Raw genomic sequence first — 22643 nt, 5'->3', positions numbered from 1 at the left:
TATAATTCGTATATTTATAATATTTACTTATTATTTATTTTTTTATATATTGAGAGTATTTCTCTTTCTTATACTTTATATTTAGTTAATGTCTATATTTTATATTTTAAGATAGATGTTTAAATATTTACGTATTTTTCCATTTTTAATGTAAAACGGCAATGTTTAATAGAAGAACTTGGACAAATAGTCAAATAGTTATATTTATGTTTTTTTTTCTTTTTTTTATAAAGTGGTAACGTTACATTATGAAGATAAACCGTTTTTTAGTGAACAATGGTAATCTTACATATGTTTAATGTAAATTTTCCATTTTTTTATGTTGTATGTTTACATATTATTGTTATTTTTAAATGTAAAATGGTAATCTTACATATGTTTAATGTAGTATTTCTATTTTTATGTTGTATGTTTTACATATATTTATTATTTTCGAAATTATATATAATGTTTTTTTGTTTTTTTTATAAAACGGTAATGTTACATTATGGAGATAAGCCGTCTTTTTTTTTAAGTGAAAAATAGTAATCTTACATGTGTTTTATGTAGTTTTTCCATTTTTTATGCTGTATGTTTACATATTTTTTACAATTTTCGAAAATAAGTAATATTAAAATGTAAAACTATATTTTATGCCACGTGTCATCTTTCGGGAGAAATTTTTTTCGCTTATGTGGACGCCCTATGGAGCCTCAAAAGTTCTCTTTTATTAGTAGAGAAAATGTAAAACTATATTTTATGCCACGTGTCATCTTTCGGGAGAAATTTTTTTCGCTTATGTGGACGCCCTATGGAGCCTCAAAAGTTCTCTTTTATTAGTAGAGATTATCTGAGTTTAGTATCTATATTAATATTTACATATTAACCTTTAACAAAACACACATGGAGGTTCTCTTTCACAAAAGGAGACAAATGGGTAAAAAAGTAAGTTTGATTAAATTGACACTGAAATTTATTTTGTTTCTTATACATAAATCAAACTTTTGCTATATGTTTCTTTTTTCTTTTCTGAACAAAGATCAAAGGTAATATGAATATTTGGTCAACAAAAATCAAAGATAATAGTTCTAAGTTAAAAAAATTGTCATGAGAATAATTGTTATAATTTGCAATATCAAATATAAAGGGGTAGATTAGCAATTATTTTGTAAGATATGATTTAAATATTATTTTCACAAATTTCCATTTATTGAAATCAATAATCTGTTAAAGAATTTTTGATAAATAGTTAACTAGTAATCTCAATATGAAAACAAAAGATTCTTCTTCCCAGCTAATGCTTTTCCGTCTGAACGATAATTATATTAACCATGCATTCCAGCGGATGCTATATCTGTATATCATCACTTATATAATAGACACGTGCAAATACCATCAATTCCCAACCTAGAACAAAATATGCGTATTGCGAATGGAATCCAATAAATGTATTAGGTTATTATCATTGTGGTATAATACGAGATTGATTCGTACTGAGGTAAGAAACTTCTCTTTCTACTCTCTCCAACTTCTCTCCAAAAACAGTTTAGTCAAAGATCATTGTCGTTGACCGGTAGCCTTTGCCATCTGTTACCATTTTTCTCTTTTTGCCTTTGTTGTAAATACTATCGGTCTACAAGATCGATTATGTAACAATTTGTCCGTGGACTCCACCCGTCCTATAGATTTAAGATCCTGCATAGCACCTACTCTAATCTTTCACCTGTGAATCCTAAACTTCCCCCAGATAAAAGTATTGTTAAAGGGTGAGATCTTGAGTTCGATGAACGCCAAACGCACCAAAAACCTACATAGGAGAATAAGTGAGAACTCACAGATGAAGGATTAGAATCAGTGCTTGCAGAGCGAGTTTGGGGTCCGCATGAAGGTGGAGTCCACGGGATGGATTGTTACAGATTAAGTCCTCCACATTTCGGATTTTGTATTCATGCATGCGATTTTGGTTCCATTTTCTCAGAAATTTTCTTTGCTAGGCGATCTTTTTGTTTTGTTGTGTATCTTCAAGCTAATCATAACTTTTCGTCATATTTTCATTATCTATCTCTGATTTGTTTGAATCTCTTTCTCCCCATACAAGTTTAATTTTTTATCCAAAACTTTGATTTGTTCTCTTGTTGTCTGCGAGTGCTAGATCTCCTCCATCGAAGAGTAATCATCTTCTTCATGTTGAAATAAGTCGAAAAATTTCTACTTCTTGGTTGAGATTCGAAGTTAATGGATGAAGCCTATCAATTGGAAGCAGATTAAATAAAGTCAGAGATTTGTTATAAAACGTCCTGACAAATTATTTGTATTTGATCGATTAGACCATCCAGTCTAATCCATGGTCTTTTTGAAATCAAATTAGAAGAACTGACGAGCACTACATGTAGATCTTAAAACGGATTCGAAAAGGCGATGGAGCTTCATGTGTCATCTCCAAATACACGACCATAGGGATGACCGGAAAGTTGAACACCGGTGAGCAAAACTGGATGAACCGGAAACTTCTCACCGCCTATTTGTACATGTGTTTAACATGTGTACTACACGTGCAATGTTTGTATAATAGTTACCTTTAAGTTTTGTAATAGGCTTTTAATGTTTGTATTGGTCTTTCGAATCCTCTTGTACTAGTTAAGTTTTTACAAAACGTAATATTGACAAAAAAAGATTATTAACATTGTGAGAAAATCTAGTAGATTTCTCACAATATATAATAATATTTAAAAATATTGTTCATTTAAAAAATTAAAGTATAGAATAAATTTTTCAAAACAATATTTCAAACAATAGATTATTTCTTTTTTTTTTAGTTATTTCTTTTTTTTTTTGCTTTTTTTATTTCTCTCTGTTATTTTTTTTATGAGATTACTTGAGATATTTTCAATATTAATGCTTTTAGTAATAGCAAATTTAGTTTTAGTGTCGTAGTTTTTTCCATGTTGGACTTTCTTGCAAACCTACGCAGATAGAACATCCGAGTAGGAGCATAAAACCTAAAAGAATTCTCATTCCTAATATGAAGAATGAATTTTCAAAAATCCCTTATATATTAAAGGAGAAGCATTGTAATAAATGCATTCACACTATAATATACACGTGGCAGCCTCACAATGATTTGATAATAAATATGTTAACGCGTTCACACTATATTCATAAATGTGTTCACACTATATACTTTTTTATTTTTTTTAATATAAAACTTATGTGCATGGTTCAAATAAAACTTTGGATTTTTCGGTTCGAATCAAAACAAATAACGAATCAAAAGCTAAACTATATATATATATATATTATTTTTATTGTTTACGGATAAAGTTGGGCAAAATATTTATAAGTTTTGATTCAATTCATTATCCGTTTTGATTTGAATAAAAAAATATGGACATCGTAACTATACGAAGCAAATCAACTACTAAAATACAATTAAAAAAAACAAATCACAAATACCAATATTTTTAGAAACGGATATCAAATTTGATCTGTTATATGCATATATATACATATATGTACAGAATTATATATATATATATGTTATATATATTATAGTTTATATAAGTTTTACAATATTTTTATGGATTAAATTTATTATATTAGGTATTAAAATTTAAAAAGTTAAATAATATTTTATTTTTGTAATAAAATGTTATTATTAAAATTTTCAATTATTTTTTAAATTTTATTTTATTTACGGATCAAATCAGGTATTCTTTAAAATTCTAAATCATTTCGGATATCAGAGTCAAAGCCTTTTTAATTTTTAATTAATTTTAATTTTATCTTTCATGTATTATTTAGAACAAAAATGTTATTTAATACTAATTAACAATATATTTATATATTTATCATTTATTTTTATATACTTTTACATACATATACATGTGCACCTTGATGTGAACACTGTATAAGTATTTACCACCAGTGAAGTATCAATTTTTTTTTGGAAGTTGAAACATTTTTTTTCTTAATGTTTCTTTCACTACCGACCAAATTATAGTAAAATGATTTGTCTTAATAATTTTTTTTTCTTGAACTATTATCCATTTACAAACTATGAAACCATTGGTTCAACATGACGATTATCTAAAATTTATAACATGAAAATAAATAAATAATAATAATTTTTGGATTTTACCGAAAAAACTAAAAAACAAACGTTCTAACAGAATAAACCAAAATAAATATTAATTTAAAATAATGGTTATATTTTAGGAGATTAAAAACAAAAAAATAACTTAAAACCGAACCGATATCCAGATTAAATAGATTTGTTTTTTTTTTATTAAAAATAACAAAATTAATAATCACATCCCGCGCAAGGCGCGGGTTATTACCTAGTTGGTATATAAAAATAAAGTATAAATATACATAGCGGTTTCAAAATTTAAGATACCCATGCAATATGGATAGGGGGCTCATCAGAATGACTGTACCACTTTGCCAAGAGTGATTACCACCTGATTATCACTTACAAATTGTAATAAAAGATTTCAAATGTGGGCCTTAATATTTTCTAGTAGTAATGTGTCTTAAAGTGGAAATTTATTGGGCTTATGGAAGGGCGGGCATGTATAAGATCATGACTTAATAACTAAAAACAAGATCCTAGACATTAGACAATAACACAATCTACTTTTTTTTCTATTTAAGTAGATTAAAGATGTTAAGATATCATTAAAATGTTTATATAGCTGGTATCTTTACGTAACCCCTTTAAATTCAGTTATTGGCTTAAAACAGTGAAACATTACGATTCTCACTGGATACGAGATGGGAAGATTAAAAACGATTAAAATGCGATGAAGAAAGAAAGGCTTTGATTTGGGATAGCAAATCGATGAGCTTGAAAACTGATTAATATGTGAAGAGCTTTCTCGCTTGGGGCACTGGAAAGACTGACTGAACTACCACGAGATGGAGACAATGAAGTCGACTGATATCTTTTGGTTAGCAAAACAGTGCCACGCTGATGTGTGATATATATTCACTATGTGTCCTCAAGTGGTTGATTTCAAACTATGTTGTTTTTGGTTTTAAGGTGTAGAATAACTGCTTTGAAACGTGTAAATGATCAAACTTGCAATGTCCTTTTCGTAAATGGTCCTTTGAAGAATATTAAGATACCAAGACCACCTCCTCCTCCATATGTATGAAGTATGGACTCTGGTCTCGTCATAATTAATTGTGTCTAGAATTTCACCAGGAAACTCTTATTTACTAAAACATTGTTTCTCTCTAAACTAGTTTATTGTGAGTTCATGAGATGACCAAAAAAAAAAAGAAGAGAGACTCACTTACGCAGTAGAATACCCTACACACACTGATCCAGGATGTAGTGATTATTTATTTACATATGTAGAAGACTTTCGACAAGGATTCTCTCTTAGCAAATTGCAAGTATCCCTTGTTTATATTACCAATTACTAACTAAATCACTCATATATACAATTGAATACGTTTCTCCAAAATTTTCTTGTTTTTTGTTCTTCGTTTTAACATAGTTTCTAGCTACTAATATTAGAAGTATACATGACATACAGTCAGCAGGTTTGCCCGAGTGGTTAAGGGGGAAGACTTAAGTTCTTCTGCACATAAGTGCGCGTGGGTTCGAACCCCACAGCCTGCATAATGTTTTGGATCTGAGCAGCATTTTAATTGGGCCACCGATCAGCCCATATCTGTATAATATTGAGTTTGTCCTGCCAAAATATATCTTGCAGATACTTTGTTCCAAGAGACAGACCTACCACTGAGCTTATCTTTCAGAGTATCGTTGTTATTTTTCCAAACATCTCTCAGTGAATTTTTCTGAAAGTTACCTTACTTTAATGAAACAATAGAAAAGCCTTAATTTAACGAAATTAAGACATGCAGAAGAAACTTGCGGTTAAACCTAGCAAGTTTTTTTTTTTTGATAAATAAACCTAGCAAGTTTGGCTAAAATACCATCAGTATGTCAAAATCAAGTCTAGAAAAGAGCTATAAAGATTAAAGAAGCATCAGCCTCTAATTTTTTTTTTCAAGCATAAAATAATTTATGAGAAAAATGGTTACCGAAAATACTTGAAAATAAAAGTATTGTTCATTTCCTTACAATGAGCTGCAATGTTTGTTACTTTGTTGTTATTTGCACCCAAACAAAAAAATGGCACCAAAAATGTTTGTTAATTGACCACGTGAGGTGATGATAAGTGACAATCTTTGTTTTTTTGTATCTCTTACATTTTAATTAACGGTCTGACTTTTGTATAGTAGCACGACCCTGAGACTTTTCATACTTATCTCGATATCATATACTCCAGCTCGATCGATGTTGTTTATGTTTGTTTACAAAATTTAATGATATTACTATAAGTTACAGTCTTGGCTCTCATGACTTGTAAAGGTTGATCTTCTCCTTAGTTATAAAGCTTTGACAGCAAGCTCTTGTAGCCAAATAATACACTTCCCGAAGTACCATTCACAACACTTCTTCTCCTCCTAACTTTAATTTTCCCACTTGAAATTGGAATATTTGACGGTGGCCTATTGAAAAATGTTGAATAGTTGACGCTGGAGCCTAATTGCATGCAGGTCCCGTGTTAAGGGCGATATGCCGTCTAGTGTTGATATATATAAGTACAAATGATGGTTTGGACACTAAAATATTATTTATTATACTTGTATTTACTTCCACTTCAGTTTATGTGTAAATTTAGTTTAAGAAATTTTATCCAACGTAAATTATTTTTAAGATATACGTTTTTTTTAAATAAGTTATTTTTGTTAATTTTTGCTCATAATTAAACTACTGAGATGAACATTTAAACTTAGTCTACTTTTTCAGTGGAAATTCGAACTTGAGATCTTAAACTCACTTCATCTGAATGGTTGTGTTGATATCCTAATAGAACATACACATTATAGAGTTATATAGTTCTTTACTGTTCTCATGATAATAACTCTTTTTTAAGCAACCTTCCTCTCCAAACATAAGATAATTCTAGAGCGAGTCACATGATATATCTAGCTGCATTTTGATATAAAAACAGTATTTTTCAGAGCTGCAATAATGGACTTTTAGACTTGGGTCAACCAAGTAGAACCGAGATAATCAAACTCGAGTTTTGAGTAAAATTATTTTATTTTCTATTTTCCAAATCCAAAAATAAAGAAATAAGCTAAAAACATTTTGAAAAGGTATTTCAACCCACAAATCAAATCCATTTCATTAGATAGAAGAACTCGAGCTCAAGGCAGCCACAAGTTATTTGAAATTTGAGCCGTCCAAATACATTCGGTTTTGTTGTGGTTTAGTTATATTGTAAATTCAAACTGAAGCCAAAATCTATTTAAATAAGCATACTAAAGATTCTTAGTCTTTACCTTTTACGAATGGGTTAACTCTTTATTGACGTTAATCCTTATCACTCGATCTTCATATGTATGATATTTCTCATAATATTAAGCTAGGCCCCCTATTTCTTCACATTCCATGAAATAACATTAATCGCTCGAGACTTATACTGTCAACTTTTAGATATATGAGCTCCAGATATTTGTTAGTATTAATTAAGGAGTCAAATATATTGTGTATTCAATTCGTCCACGCTCTTTGAATAATTCAAACTTCTGTACAAAAGCTATATATATATTGAAATTTTTTTCTGAAAAGATATCTCCATATAAAGTCATAATCATCAACGAATATAAGAAGGCATATATTAATTACTAAAACCAACTTGATATGGTCTTCGATTTGAAATCTTTCACGTGATTTGAATTTTATATGTTAAACGACAAACCGTATTCTCGTGTTGGTATGTATTCAAATGAAATACAAGTACTAACTAAGCGCGGTGCACTGCTGGTTTATCATATCCCCCATACGATAAATTAATCTTAACCAATTCAGAAGACAAAATTACGTAACTACGTACAAAGTATTTATCAATTGGTTAAATATTGTTATTTAGCGAACAGCCTTTTACAAGACTGTATCCCGAAGACCGCAGTGATTTGTCCATTAATCCTATTTTATTTTACTATTTACAGATGAATATCTGGACAGATATATTTGGCAATTGTATTGACTTAATAGATATTTGCCAATTCTATTGACTTCGTTGACCTCGATGCATGCAAGCTAATTGTCTGCGGGTCTTTTGGGTTACATTTTATAATTTTGCTATTTAACTCTTAATGGACCGGCTTGTTTTAAGCTTTAATTAACTATATGCAACTCGTGGTTTATATATATATTAATACATCATTTAGTAATGGAGACGTAAGTTACTAACTTAATTATGGTTCACATCATTGGCACGTAGACAAAATATTACGGAACTGAAAAGTGAAAACAGCAAATCAATCTATATGTAAAAAAGTTACGTATTCGACTAATGCTGCATAACGAAAATACTCAAGTCTGGGATATAATGATCAGCACCAGCGGTTCATATTATCATGTGATATCATAAATGCCAATATGTCACGAGAACATTGTAGTGTACTAAAACTCTATTTTTTCTAAAATTGAGTAAAAAAAAAAATAGAGTAAAATTGATTCAACTCAATTATATATATATATATATATATATATATATATTATTCTATGAACAAACAAAAAATAAATTATTCCACTTATGGAATAAACACGATTATGAAATGAGATATGAAATTAAGTTGGAGTATTTCTTATTTCATACTCCATTTTACTATATTTTAGAATAAAAAATAGAGTATGGTTTGAGATGTCCTAAGACATAATTTTACCAATACCCATATTTATGAACACATATTTATATATTGGACACGTATGTGTATACATTTTATGTAAATGTGTGAATAGACATCCGTATAGGGTAAAGTGAGCAACTAACATGAAAAAAACAATTACTTTACAAACTAGAAGAGCACCAAGAAAACTATAAAATCATTTGTTTATTTAGAAGAAACATATATAAGTACACATTTTGTTGCTTTCAAAATAGTAGCAAGCCAATTGTTTTTATTTTCAACAGCAAGCCAATTGGTTTAAATAAAGATTTATTGACTTATAAATGTTGGTTTGTGCGTACCATGTCTGTCGGCAGAAGGTTGCCCAATTAATTCCACCAAAATATGTTTGTTCGAACTTATAAAGGCGGAGACTGTGTATATTTAGCGTTCAGACTTATCTTTAAATGTTTAAGAAATATCAGACAACTGGAAATATATATTAATGTGATTATAAAAAGATTACCATTTCTTTTCGGTTTGTTATTTTCGACTATATTTTGTTTCACTATGACATATGGTTTTTATACTTGGCAAAAAAACAATAACAACAACCATATAACTCCACTCGTCTGCATAATGTGATTAAAACATTAATTAAAGATAGGCGAAACAGATAAATATGCTAAAATCTTTTTTCTAGGGTTCAGTTTCATTTAATATAAAATTTACAGCGATGAGACAAATTTAGGTTTATGTTTCGATTTATCCAGTTTATCTAAGAGTCTTTTTTTTTTGTCGACATCTAATAGTCAGATAACAGAAAATCTGCTATCCATATCATTGGTTAAAAAAATATTTTAATTTTGGATCAAATAGTATGTGGTCTTTCAAAGAAAAGAATCATATATATTATATAGCACAAAGGCATTCGTACCAAAACTGATCGGGTACATAATAAAAACTCCACTCGACAAGGAAAAAAAAAGATTTGTCAATAGATCTCAAGTCATAAACCAATGCCCAAAGGCTCCAAAAGCCAAGAGCTTGATGTGCCATTCAGGTCGGACCACGAGTCCACGTGAAATCCACGTCACATGACCAATGGTTACGATTCTCTTTGATAAGGTTCCTTTGCTGGTCAACAAAAGCTGTCTCTTTTAAAACTCGCACATGTGTATTTTTAGTATTTGTTAATTACTCACCATTATTCTACAATATTAATTAGAATACCTACTACTCTATCTTAGGACAGCCTAAACTGGCAAATTAAAAATTATAACTTAAGCTTGACGAATTGGCGTCATTTTAAAGGATCTCCTTGTCATATCTGGCTTTTAAAAACTGTTTGTTCCAAAAATTACTATTTTGGAGAGTGACTAAAACAGTTTAAAGTCTTTATAAAACAGGCAAATCTTAAATACTATATAGTTAGGTTTCTGATCAAACTCTGTTTTATTAATCTTGGTCAATCATATTTACTAAAGTTCACCAGAGGTTGTTTTAGTGATATATTATATATGCCTTACTTTCTAATTTGTGTTTTTTTTTTCTTTTTTTTCAAAACAATCATATTCGGGTAATGGAAAAGCTTAAAGCAGTTTCCACCAATCAATATGTTGTGTTGCTAAAAAAGATATTTTGCCAACAAATCATCTTTTCTAAAAAATAAAATATAGCTTAAAGCAGTTTCCAGCAAATCATCTCTTAGTTGATAAAAACGGTGTAAACTTACAGGAAGATAAAGAGTTAATTAACTATAAAATATGCCAAAATGGTAAATTTATTCAAAATATATGCTAACTGTAAAAAAAAAAAAAATCCCATCAACCATATAACATATAGAAACTTGGAACTAATTTTAATATATAAGTTGCTGATTTGATCAAGAACTAATATAATCACGTGAATTAGGCTTGCAATGACGATTCTGAAAATTTAGGTGCCCAGTGAGTTGATTAAACATATCTCACGCTTTATGTCATATTCTTATTTAAATGTAAGAAGTCAGGAGGGAGCCACGCATTAATTAATTTAAATTAAAGGACCTTAATTTAACACTATATTTAATTAGTTTTGCTAAGGTGGCCTAAGTTAGGCCATATTTTTAGTTACCACCCCCACTGGATTTAATTAGTTAAGCCAACTTGATTTTTCCCAACACGAATAATAGTATAATGTTATTGAGAAACATACACTTATGTAGGTGTATGTATATTTTCTTTTACCAAAGTTGTGCGATGGAAGATAAAAATCCAACAAGGACGGATGAGATTGAGTTGGGATATTACTACATAGGATAAAATAAGCAAAAGACTTTTCATTCTGAAAGAAACATCTCACTCGTTGTCTTTATCCCACTTGCATTTTTGCATGACCCAATTCTCCATTAGACGACATTGTTGTCAATTACACAAACCCATTTTTAACTAATGCATGTGGCAATCTTGCATCTTAAGTAAGTCAACCATCAGGCTATCTTATACCATTGAGACGGACCAACACTGTATTGGTAGCCAAACGCGGATTTTTGTTTTGTATATGTATCTTGGTGGGAACGGGTTGAAACATGATTGAGTTGTGATGAAGCACTAATCAAATAGGTTTAAGTGTCTATATCGTTTTAACTCTCTAAGATCTTTGTCTTCAACAGAAGATATAATAAAAATTGTCTTAAAAATGGATAAGTAATTACTTTTGTTTCAAACAAAAATGGATAAACATTTGAAGAGGTAGGACCAAGAAAAGGGAGGGCATTTAGGTACTCTGCTCCGTACAAGAATATATCTTTGGGTAATACGATGGATTCATCTCCCCTTCACATACAATCATCCTCTCTTGATCTTCTTTGTCCCCATTCTTGTTATCCAATCTATTTAATTATGGTTCGTATAATTGATCAATAATTGTGTAGAACTCATTGGTTATAGGTTATGAAACGTTCAGAACAACAAAAAAGTTGACGTTTTATGTTATGCAAATTCAAACCAATTTTCTAGTTTTGATCTTATATGCCGTGGACTATAAGTAAAAAGAAAACTAGAGAAAACAAATATTTTGTAAAAGGGCGAAAAACAAATATTTTACAAACAATATGATTGAGTGATGTTGTAACACACGAAATAATGAAACCAATATTATTTTATTTGATTATCAAAATTATTCTTCTACTACAAACTACAAAGGGACGTTCTAATATGTTGGGGATATAGTTTGGGTTAAAACGTTCTTCTTGTTAAACAAAGCTTCAGACAACCTTACGAAGGGACTAGTCACTCAAAAAGATCAAGAGGTGTTCCATGTCGGTGTAAATGATGTTAGGAGTTTTCAAGGCTCCTAAGACAAATGTTGTAGTATAGAAGATTGTCGAACCAGTTCTGAGGGATATCAAAGCACTGAGAATGCAAGTACTCGCTTAATCTAAGTGCAACCAATGATTTAGATGGGTTTTAAGCTATGACTAAAACTAGAAATCAATAACAGAATGATACTTTCTTGACTAAAGGAAAAGAGAACTCATGGGTATAGGGATTAGACCTTGGGTGATCAAGTATCGAACTAAGGATGGCAAATGATCAATCAAACAATCAACCTTAAGCCTAGACACAATTCTAAGCAAGCTCTATGTCTAGATGAATGCTCATTTGCTAACATATCTCAAACATCAAATGTCTTTGGTTGAATAATATGAAAGCAATCATTACTAACAAGTCTATTAGCTATCTTAGTACCTTTAACAACAAATGTCTTTGGCAAAGTATACTAAAAGCCTAGGAGAGTTGTCTCGGGCATTTCATCGAACACCTTTCGGGTGAGAAATGCCTAAGGATCAACAACTGAGTGGCCAACTCAGAAGATGCATTATGATTACTCTACTAGCAAGGAAATATGAATGATCTACACTAAAACATCCTAACTCTAACCTAATCACCCTTAATCTCCCTAACCCATGAATTCCAAAGGTGATTACTCACTAATCTCCATGATTCCTCTTAAACCCATATTGGATTTCAGATTAATCATGTAAAGAAATAGATAAGAAATCAACAAGAACACAAGAACATAACAATCAAAATCCAAGAGATGAACTTCTCAAGAGAGTTCTTGTGTATTTCTCAATAGATCAAAAGATAAAAGATAATCTGCCTCTGGTGGCTACAAAAGATGTTTAAAACATAGGTTTTTCCAAGTGCAAAACGTGCATAATGAAATGACCAAAAGGCCCTTAAGTAAAATAGAAATCGAGCAGATAATAGGCGCGGAGCGACCTCGGCTCGTCGCTCCGACAAGTCGCTCCAGGCTTCGGGAGCGACCTCGCTGGGTCGCTGCGAGAGGTCGCTCCGAGAGCGATTTCTTGTCTCCGGGAACCAAGATGGCGAGCGACTTCTCTCTGTCGCTCTGGACAGGTCGCTCCAAGCTTCGGGAGCGACCTCGCTGGGTCGCTGCGAGAGGTCGCTCCGAGAGCGAGTTGTGTGTCTCCGGACGTGAAAACGCGAGCGACTTTGTGCAGTCGCTCCAACGGGTCGCTCTGGATCGGGAGCGACCTTGGTAGGTCGCTCTGAGAGGTCGCTCCAGGGTCATCTAAGACTGTTCGGAGTAATGAGAACGCGAGCGACTTCATGGCGTCGCTTTAGGAAGGTCGCTCTGAGAAGTGGGACACAGCGACTTCGTGATGTCGCTCCGGGAGGTCGCTCCCATGCTCGGTTCGTCCAATTGTCACCTTTTCACCTCTTTTGAGCTCCAAATAGCCTCATGTGGTATTCCAGTACCTAATAGAGACTCATGTATGCAAAATGCAACCTAAACATGTCTGAATCCTAATCTATATGATGAAAATGCTCATGGATGAATGGATAGAACAATGCAAATATGCAAGATATCAACTCCCCCAAACTTGTTCTTTTACTTGTCCACAAGTGAACTTTCTAGAACTCATAGGAAGAGAGGTTGAAGGTGGGAGCACATAGCCAAAAGAAACACAACTAGCACACTCTCTTATTACACTCTAGCTTCTCTAGGCCTATCTTAACTCTTTTTGTTCTTACACTCATCATCAAGCATCCACACATTCAAATCAACCAACTCTCACATTCATTAAGCACAAAACATCAGGTGAATTCTTGCAAATGGTCAGTTGGTCCAAGTCATTTGGTTGGGTAAGGGAAGGCTTTTATTCAAGTGATTCAAGAGGTTCAAAACATATGATCTTTAAGGTGGTTTACTCTCAAAACAAGTAGCCTTGACATTGCACATAATATATCTAAGAAAGGGACCAACTCATGCATACAATGCTCAATCTCCATTGTTCTACCCTTTTCCCAAACATACAATTACACAATCATTCCCAAATGTCAAACCCAACTCACATCTCTCACCAAAAGATCCTAAGAACTTTAACTCCTTCTCTTTGAAATCTACAAGGGATTTTTCACAACCTCAAAACATTTCTTAGCTCCTAACAACTTTGCTAGCCCCCTTTTTCTTTCTTTTTTTTTTTTTTTTTTTTTTTTTTTTTTTTTTTTTTTTTCGTTTTTTTTTTTTTTTTTTTTTAGGCTGGGGGCCAAGACTTTTCAAAACTTGAGCTAGAGGCTTCTCTACTTATCCCAATAAAACAATTCACTTAAGCACAAAGAGTCTATTCTTTTCTTTTTTTTCATTTCTCCCAAATCATAATCACAACACTCACCCCCACCTATAGCTAGACAATAGAGTGCCCAATCTAGCAAGAATGAAGATCAAGCATTGTCGTTCCCGATACTCTCAACATTATGCACATGTAAGACTTTCCGAAAAAGGCCTCACTCATCAAACAATGAAAGCTTAAAAGGAGGGAAGGTTTTGGGAGTGGTCTACCACTAGAGTTTGTCAAAAAAGATTGGCATAAAGGATGTGACAACTCAAGTGTGTATAGCCATGACTCAGTACACAAGGGACCATGAGCAAGAAGCATTAAGTTCGTTCAGTTCAAATAAGGTTGTAGTTGGCTTCAAAGACTGAGTTTCAGCAATCAACAAGTTTCAGGAAGAGTTTTCAAGGCTCGAAACATACAAGTCTTTTTGAGAGGTGCAAAAACTACTCAGGTGCAACGTAGTGTTCTTTACAAGGCATTTAAAATCATTGCTCCCAATGCAAGTGAATGCAACCTATATGCTCTAGACTCTCCTAAAAATGCAAATGATGCAAACTAAATGATTGGTTTTTTTTTATGCAAATAGGTATGCAATGCATGACTCAATGAAACAACATCAAAGCAAACATGATCAAATACTTGGTACCTCCCCCAAACTTGAGTTACACAGTCTCTGTGTCGTCAAGTAGAGAGAGATACCGAAAAGAAGACTAATATGCAAAAATGAAATGGTATATACAAGGGAGTGTGGTGGGTTACCTTCTATGGGGAATGAGTAGAGGGAGATGCTCCCTCCTCGTCGTCCTCAGGTGGTAACTCTTCAAGGTGCTCATCAGCAGGAGTGCCCATCTCTTCAATGTAGAAGGCTTGCCCGAACACAGTTGGTTTCCTCATTTTCCCCTTGATGTCAAAGTGGAGGATGTTCTCTTTACCCAAATGGAGATCAATCGTGCCCTCCTTCACATTAACAATAGCTCCTGCTGTAGCTAAGAATGGCCTTCCTAGAATCAATGGATCTTGAGCCTCCTCACCCATCTCAAGCACCACAAAATCTGTAGGTATCTCATACCTTCCAATCTTCACAGGGAGGTCCTCTAAGATGCCCACAGGGTACTTCACTGAACGATCAGCTAACACCAGAGAGAGTCTACACTTCTTGTACTGAGTGAATCCAAGCTTCTTTGCAACAGACAAAGGCATCAAGCTGACACTAGCTCCCAAATCGCAGAGACTTTTCTCAAATACCATAGGTCCAAGAGCACAAGGTAGTGTGAAGCTTCCTGGATCCTCTAATTTCTCTGGAACATCAAGCCTCTGGATGATGGCATTGCACTCATGGGTAAGAATCATCATGCCTTCCATCTCCTTCTTCTTTGCAGCTACAACATCTTTCAGGAAATTGTTGTATTGAGGAATCAACATGAAAGCATCGATGATGGGCATTGCAACCTGAGCTTCACTCATTTGCTTCTCAAACAGAGCCTTGTACTTCTCTAGCAGCTGCTTCTTGAATCTACCAGGGAATGGAAGTTTGGGTTCATATGGAGGAGGAACAAAAGAACTTTCACTTGCTGGAGTAACAACTTCACCATCCTTTACTGTCTTCTTCTCTTCCCCAACCTTTCCTTTACCTTTGGCTTCCACTATCTTCTCCAATATCTCGTCATTGATCTTCTCATCAACAATCACCACTTCATCATCTATGTTGATGGCAACCCCCTCACCTAGTTTCTCAGCATCCTTGGTGAGGGTTTTAGGAGGTAACTGCTTACCACTCCTAAGGGTGATAGCTTTGGCCTCCTTGGGGTTTTGGTCAGACTTTCCAGGTAGAGATCCTTGCTGGCGATTTTGGTGAGTGTTCATGGAAGCAAACTGATTCTCTAAATTCCTGACTGTAGAAGCAAGGTGTGAGAATTTGTTGTTGAGCTCATTGTAGCTCCCATCAATCTTGGTATGAAGGTTCTTCAACTCATAACCAACATGCTTCTCACTTCTAGTCTGAGACTCCAAGATTTGTTTCAGTAAGGTATCAGTGCTGCTCTCTTGAGGAGCAGAGGAACCAGACGAGGGATTTTGCTGAGGCTGATAGCTGCCTTGCTGGTTGTTTCTTGGCGGATAGCCACTCTGTTGGTTGTTGGGATAGGATTTCTGTTGGTAGTTGTTGTACTGAAAGTTGGGCTCCTTTTTGTACCAGCTACCATTGTTGTTAATGAAACACAACTCCTCTTGACCTTCCAAACCCTCAACTTCATTGACAGCAAGTGGATCTTCCTGCTTGGAGTTACCAACAAACTTCAGCTGCTCTTGGGTTGCTTTTTCAGCAATGAGTAGGTCGATCTTGTCTTCCAAAGCTTTGATCTCTTTCCTCGTCTGCTTATCATCTGTTCTACTGCCTCTGTCGTGGTCTCCACTGTAGACTGCATCACTCTTTACCATGTTGTCAACCAGCTCTTCTGCATCCTCCTCAGTTCTCCCCAAGAAGAACCCATTGCTAGCTGTATCCAGTCTGGCTCTGTACTTAGGAAGAGCACCACGGTAGAATGTGCTCAGTAAGCTCTCCTTAGAAAAGCCATGGTGTGGGCATTGAGCTTGGTAGCCCTTGAATCTCTCCCAGGCTTCACTGAAGCCTTCCAAGTTCTTCTGTTGAAAGCTGGAAATCTCGTTTCTCAGCTTAGCAGTTCTTGAAGTAGAGAAGAACTTCTCCAAGAATGCTTTCTTGCAGTCATCCCAAGTAGTGATGGAGTCACTGGGTAGAGACTTCTCCCACTGACGTGCCTTATCCCCCAAAGAGAAAGGGAATAGCTTGAGCTTTAAGGCATCTTCGGACACACCATTGGTTTTTGACAACCCACAGTAGCTGTCGAACCTGTCCAAGTGATCAAATGGATCCTCTAGAGCCAAGCCATGATACTTGTTGTTCTCGATCACGTTGAGGAGTCCTGATTTGATCTCAAAGTTGTTGGCTGCCACAGCGGGTGCTCGGATTCCCAATCTATGACCATGAATGTTGGGGCGGTCGTAAGTGCCAATGGGTCGAGCTGTTCGCTGTTGGTTTTGAGGTATGTCTCCCATATCAGTACTCAAACTCTGCAAGTGAGCCTGTTGCTCTTCTTCTCTTCTATTTCTAGCACACTCTCTCTCTAAAGCTCTGATGTCTGCAGCTATTGGAACTAGGTTTGATGGACCCCTGCTCCTCAAGTTCATACACCTGTAGATTAAAGGGAGGTGAAGAAAGAGAATCAGTAACAAAAGAAAATAAAAATGACTTAGTCTCAAGCAAGTGACTAAATCTCAATGTTCAAATCTACTCAGAATTTGGCAACGGCGCCAATTTGATGTTAGGAGTTTTCAAGGCTCCTAAGACAAATGTTGTAGTATAGAAGATTGTCGAACCAGTTCTGAGGGATATCAAAGCACTGAGAATGCAAGTACTCGCTTAATCTAAGTGCAACCAATGATTTAGATGGGTTTTAAGCTATGACTAAAACTAGAAAGCAATAACAGAATGATACTTTCTTGACTAAAGGAAAAGAGAACTCATGGGTATAGGGATTAGACCTTGGGTGATCAAGTATCGAACTAAGGATGGCAAATGATCAATCAAACAATCAACCTTAAGCCTAGACACAATTCTAAGCAAGCTCTATGTCTAGATGAATGCTCATTTGCTAACATATCTCAATCATCAAATGTCTTTGGTTGAATAATATGAAAGCAATCATTACTAACAAGTCTATTAGCTATCTTAGTACCTTTAACAACAAATGTCTTTGGCAAAGTATACTAAAAGCCTAGGAGAGTTGTCTCGGGCATTTCATCGAACACCTTTCGGGTGAGAAATGCCTAAGGATCAACAACTGAGTGGCCAACTCAGAAGATGCATTATGATTACTCTACTAGCAAGGAAATATGAATGATCTACACTAAAACATCCTAACTCTAACCTAATCACCCTTAATCTCCCTAACCCATGAATTCCAAAGGTGATTACTCACTAATCTCCATGATTCCTCTTAAACCCATATTGGATTTCAGATTAATCATGTAAAGAAATAGATAAGAAATCAACAAGAACACAAGAACATAACAATCAAAATCCAAGAGATGAACTTCTCAAGAGAGTTCTTGTGTATTTCTCAATAGATCAAAAGATAAAAGATAATCTGCCTCTGGTGGCTACAAAAGATGTTTAAAACATAGGTTTTTCCAAGTGCAAAACGTGCATAATGAAATGACCAAAAGGCCCTTAAGTAAAATAGAAATCGAGCAGATAATAGGCGCGGAGCGACCTCGGCTCGTCGCTCCGACAAGTCGCTCCAGGCTTCGGGAGCGACCTCGCTGGGTCGCTGCGAGAGGTCGCTCCGAGAGCGATTTCTTGTCTCCGGGAACCAAGATGGCGAGCGACTTCTCTCTGTCGCTCTGGACAGGTCGCTCCAAGCTTCGGGAGCGACCTCGCTGGGTCGCTGCGAGAGGTCGCTCCGAGAGCGAGTTGTGTGTCTCCGGACGTGAAAACGCGAGCGACTTTGTGCAGTTGCTCCAACGGGTCGCTCTGGATCGGGAGCGACCTTGGTAGGTCGCTCTGAGAGGTCGCTCCAGGGTCATCTAAGACTGTTCGGAGTAATGAGAACGCGAGCGACTTCATGGCGTCGCTTTAGGAAGGTCGCTCTGAGAAGTGGGACACAGCGACTTCGTGATGTCGCTCCGGGAGGTCGCTCCCATGCTCGGTTCGTCCAATTGTCACCTTTTCACCTCTTTTGAGCTCCAAATAGCCTCATGTGGTATTCCAGTACCTAATAGAGACTCATGTATGCAAAATGCAACCTAAACATGTCTGAATCCTAATCTATATGATGAAAATGCTCATGGATGAATGGATAGAACAATGCAAATATGCAAGATATCAGTAAACCCCAAAATATAGGTGGCAATTAGAGTATGAATCTTTGCTCCAATTGACAGTGAACAGGTTAACCCAAATTCTTTAAATATAAGTCTACCTTTCTTCTAATAAGTTCTGATTTGAGGTTCCTTATAAATGTTTATAAAAACGTAGCTTGATGGATCTCGTGTCCGAGTTGAAGGAACATTAGTGCAATGTATAGTCTTAGCGTAGCAAAGCCAGTGAAAGATTCTACGTACAAAATGTAAGTGCTTAGAGTTAGAAGATAAAACCAAACTGAAGTAGCTATGGACTTGTAGGAAACATAGAAGACACCAATGATCATAGTCAACTTAAGGCAAACAAATTGCATAAAATTTAAAGATAAAACGTCACATACCTAATATGGAATGGCGAATAATAGTTTCAAAAAAAAGTTTCAAAGGGGATATATGTACAATGTAAAAAGATAATTACAACAAATAAAAGAAAAGATGAGAAGGTCCAAATGTCATGTGAGCCCCCTTCCCACTTGGCTCCCTATTCTATCCTCATCTTTGCTATACATTGCCCATTATTTCTTCTACATATCTCTCAACTAGTCAACTATAAACAGTAACTCACACATATAATTTTTGCAATTCTCCATTTCGATATGGACCATTCAGTTCACTAGTTATATGCATACTACTTACTCTCTGTTTAATCTGCAAACAAAAGAAGATATACTAATATTCACCATTTTTTCAGTGTAGAACATGGTTACTCTCAATGCATCAAGATTCTCATTGCTAGTAGTATTATTCTTTGTCTTGTCTGGTAGTGAAATTTTCAGAAACAACATATTCCTTTTTAATGTCCATGTTCTCAATGCATTTGATATGGCCACTAGTACCCATATTTTTGGACTGACCCTCTTAATCTCTTCCCATGAAACTTCCTCTTAACTATTTCCTTTTGCTATTTTTGCAAGACTTGACCCCACTCTTCTGCATCTCCCCCTCTTTATTATTGTAATTTCAACCTTTTCTTTATACGTTACCCACATTTTACATTTATCTTTGTATATCCTATCATGTTTTTAACAAATAATATCAAAGGGAACATACATGCACTCCCCTCTATATATATACTCCAACCTCATCTCGTCATCATAAAGCAACACAGCCCATTTCTCTATTAACGTTCAAACAAAATGGATTACAGCTGTCTAGACGACAACACTAGCAACACTTCAGAAACTCTCTCCATGTCTAAGAAGACACCATCTCCTCCTCTTCCTCTGCCTCCGGCGATGCGTCTCTACAGAATGGGAAGCGGCGGAAGCAGCGTGGTTCTTGATTTAGAGAACGGCGTCGAGACAGAGTCGTCGCGTAAGCTCCCGTCGTCGAGGTTCAAAGGCGTCGTCCCTCAGCCTAACGGAAGGTGGGGAGCTCAGATTTACGAGAAGCACCAGCGCGTGTGGTTAGGCACGTTCAACGAGGAGGAAGAGGCCGCGGCTTCCTACGACATCGCCGCTCGGAGATTCCGCGGCCGCGACGCCGTCACGAACTTCAAGTCGCCGGCGAGTGATGCGGAGTCTGCTTTCCTCGAGGCTCATTCCAAGGCTGAGGTCGTTGACATGCTGAGGAAACACACTTACGCCGACGAGCTTCGACAGAGCGAAAGGAAGTTTCTTGACGGCGACGGTAACGGAAGAAAACGATGCGAGTTTTCGAAGACGACGGTGACTAACGAAAACGACGGCGTTTCGCGTGAGGTTCTTTTCGAGAAAACCGTTACGCCGAGCGACGTCGGGAAGCTAAACCGGTTGGTTATACCGAAACAGCACGCGGAGAAGCATTTCCCGTTACCGGTTACGGTTACTCCGTCACCGACAAAAGGCGTTTTGATTAATTTGGAAGACAGAACGGGGAAAGTGTGGCGGTTCCGTTACTCGTACTGGAACAGCAGTCAAAGTTACGTGTTGACCAAGGGGTGGAGCCGGTTCGTTAAGGAGAAGAATCTCAGAGCCGGTGATGTGGTTTGCTTCGAGAGATCGAGCGGACCGGACCGGCAATTGTATATTGACTGGAAAGTCCGGTCTGGTATTGAGAAAATTACGCCGGTTCAGAATGTGGTTAGGCTTTTCGGGGTCAACATTTTCAATGCGACGACGACTAACGCTAACACAAACGACGTCGTAGGGGAGAGCGGTAGCAAGAAGAGATTTCGGGAAGTTGATTTGTTTGCGTTAGGATGTTCCAAGAAGCAGGCCATAATCAACGTCTTGTGAGTTGTGACCATTTCATTTTATTTTATTTTTTCAAAATAATTTTCCCTTTTGCAGAAAATTCTATCAATTTGGCAAGTTGTAAATTAGGATAAGACAAGAAAAATGATGACTAGGAAATTGTTTTTTTTTTTTGCTCACATCTAATTTGGGTTTGTTTTTCACCGTTAATGAATATGATGATGTGTTCATCATGTGAGAAAAGATGATGTGTTTAGACCTTTTCTTATATCTCTTTTTGGTTAAAAATATTGTATCTCTTTATCTTGGTTATTGTAATCCTTTTCTTGCAATGTTTTCAATTGAAACATACTGATACTTGTTTTGAGTATTTGGACAAACTAGTATTTATGCATTTAGTACTTGTTTACATTAATGGAGAAATATCTTATAGGATAGTTTAATGTCAACATGTCCAATATAAAAACGTGGGTGGGATACGAAGATCTTTTAATGTGTTTGAGATACTTAAAGGGAGAGGAACAACGTCGATTGTTAAAAGATTCTGTACGTTTTTCTTAAAACTGAAGTTTAAAAACTGTTTTCGTGTACGATCTGTCGAAAACACTGACCACAGATCATTATTGATTAATAAACTTCACGGAATCAACATTACGATTTTAGAACCACATTCATGTAACTAATAGAAGAATTACATCTCGAAGACTGATAATTACTTGTCTTTTGTCTTAAGATTCATGCATCTTAATAAGAGGATCTTGCTTGTTCCACGAAGTATAGCTGTTATAAAAAAGAATTAACAAGATCAGGGCCGTGCCTGATACCAAGTCCATCAAGCATTGACTTTGGGGCCAACAAGAGAATATTTATTTTAGGGGCTAAAAATAAATGAAGTTTCTTTCTAGTTCTGGTGGTAAAAGCTAGATATATAACAGTGAGAGGTTATGGGTTTGAATAACATGGGAACACCTTTTAATATTTTCATGTTTTATTAAGATTATGGGCCAAAATTTTTTTTTGCTTCTGGGCCCGAAATTGTCAGGTCCGGCCTTAAACAAGATCTTAAAGGCTACACATAATGTATGTCAGTATGTGGAGGCTGGTTTTGGCTCAGATCATAGCTGATTATTGCACCAAACATGAAAATAGTCCAGACCCTTTTAGTTTTAGGATTTAAAGAATATTTACAAGTCAAAACAAAAACATGTTCCAAACACACAAGA

General features: G+C 35.2%; 1 protein-coding gene and 2 non-coding genes across 3 annotated transcripts; all 3 read left to right on the top strand.

Annotated features, from left to right (window-relative positions):
* Positions 1–5525: 5525 nt before the first annotated feature.
* TRNAL-UAA lies at positions 5526–5608 on the top strand. The gene has a single exon. It is a non-coding gene; the product is annotated as a tRNA-Leu (tRNA).
* An 11266-nt stretch (positions 5609–16874) lies between these two features.
* Positions 16875–16981, top strand: LOC117127629. The gene has a single exon (XR_004450649.1). It is a non-coding gene; the product is annotated as a small nucleolar RNA R71 (small nucleolar RNA).
* A 2320-nt stretch (positions 16982–19301) lies between these two features.
* On the top strand, positions 19302–21779 carry LOC103835464 (AP2/ERF and B3 domain-containing transcription repressor TEM1). Its single transcript, XM_009111646.3, has one exon. It carries the CDS (start codon positions 20383–20385, stop codon positions 21460–21462), a length of 1080 nt encoding a protein of 359 aa, XP_009109894.2. The 5' UTR covers positions 19302–20382; the 3' UTR covers positions 21463–21779.
* Positions 21780–22643: the final 864 nt, after the last annotated feature.

This window comes from Brassica rapa, chromosome A08 (assembly GCF_000309985.2).
Source record: "Brassica rapa cultivar Chiifu-401-42 chromosome A08, CAAS_Brap_v3.01, whole genome shotgun sequence".
Classification (NCBI taxonomy): domain Eukaryota; kingdom Viridiplantae; phylum Streptophyta; class Magnoliopsida; order Brassicales; family Brassicaceae; genus Brassica; species Brassica rapa.
The sequence above is the reverse complement of the archived record's forward strand: the minus strand, read 5'-3'. Positions and strand labels throughout refer to the sequence as shown.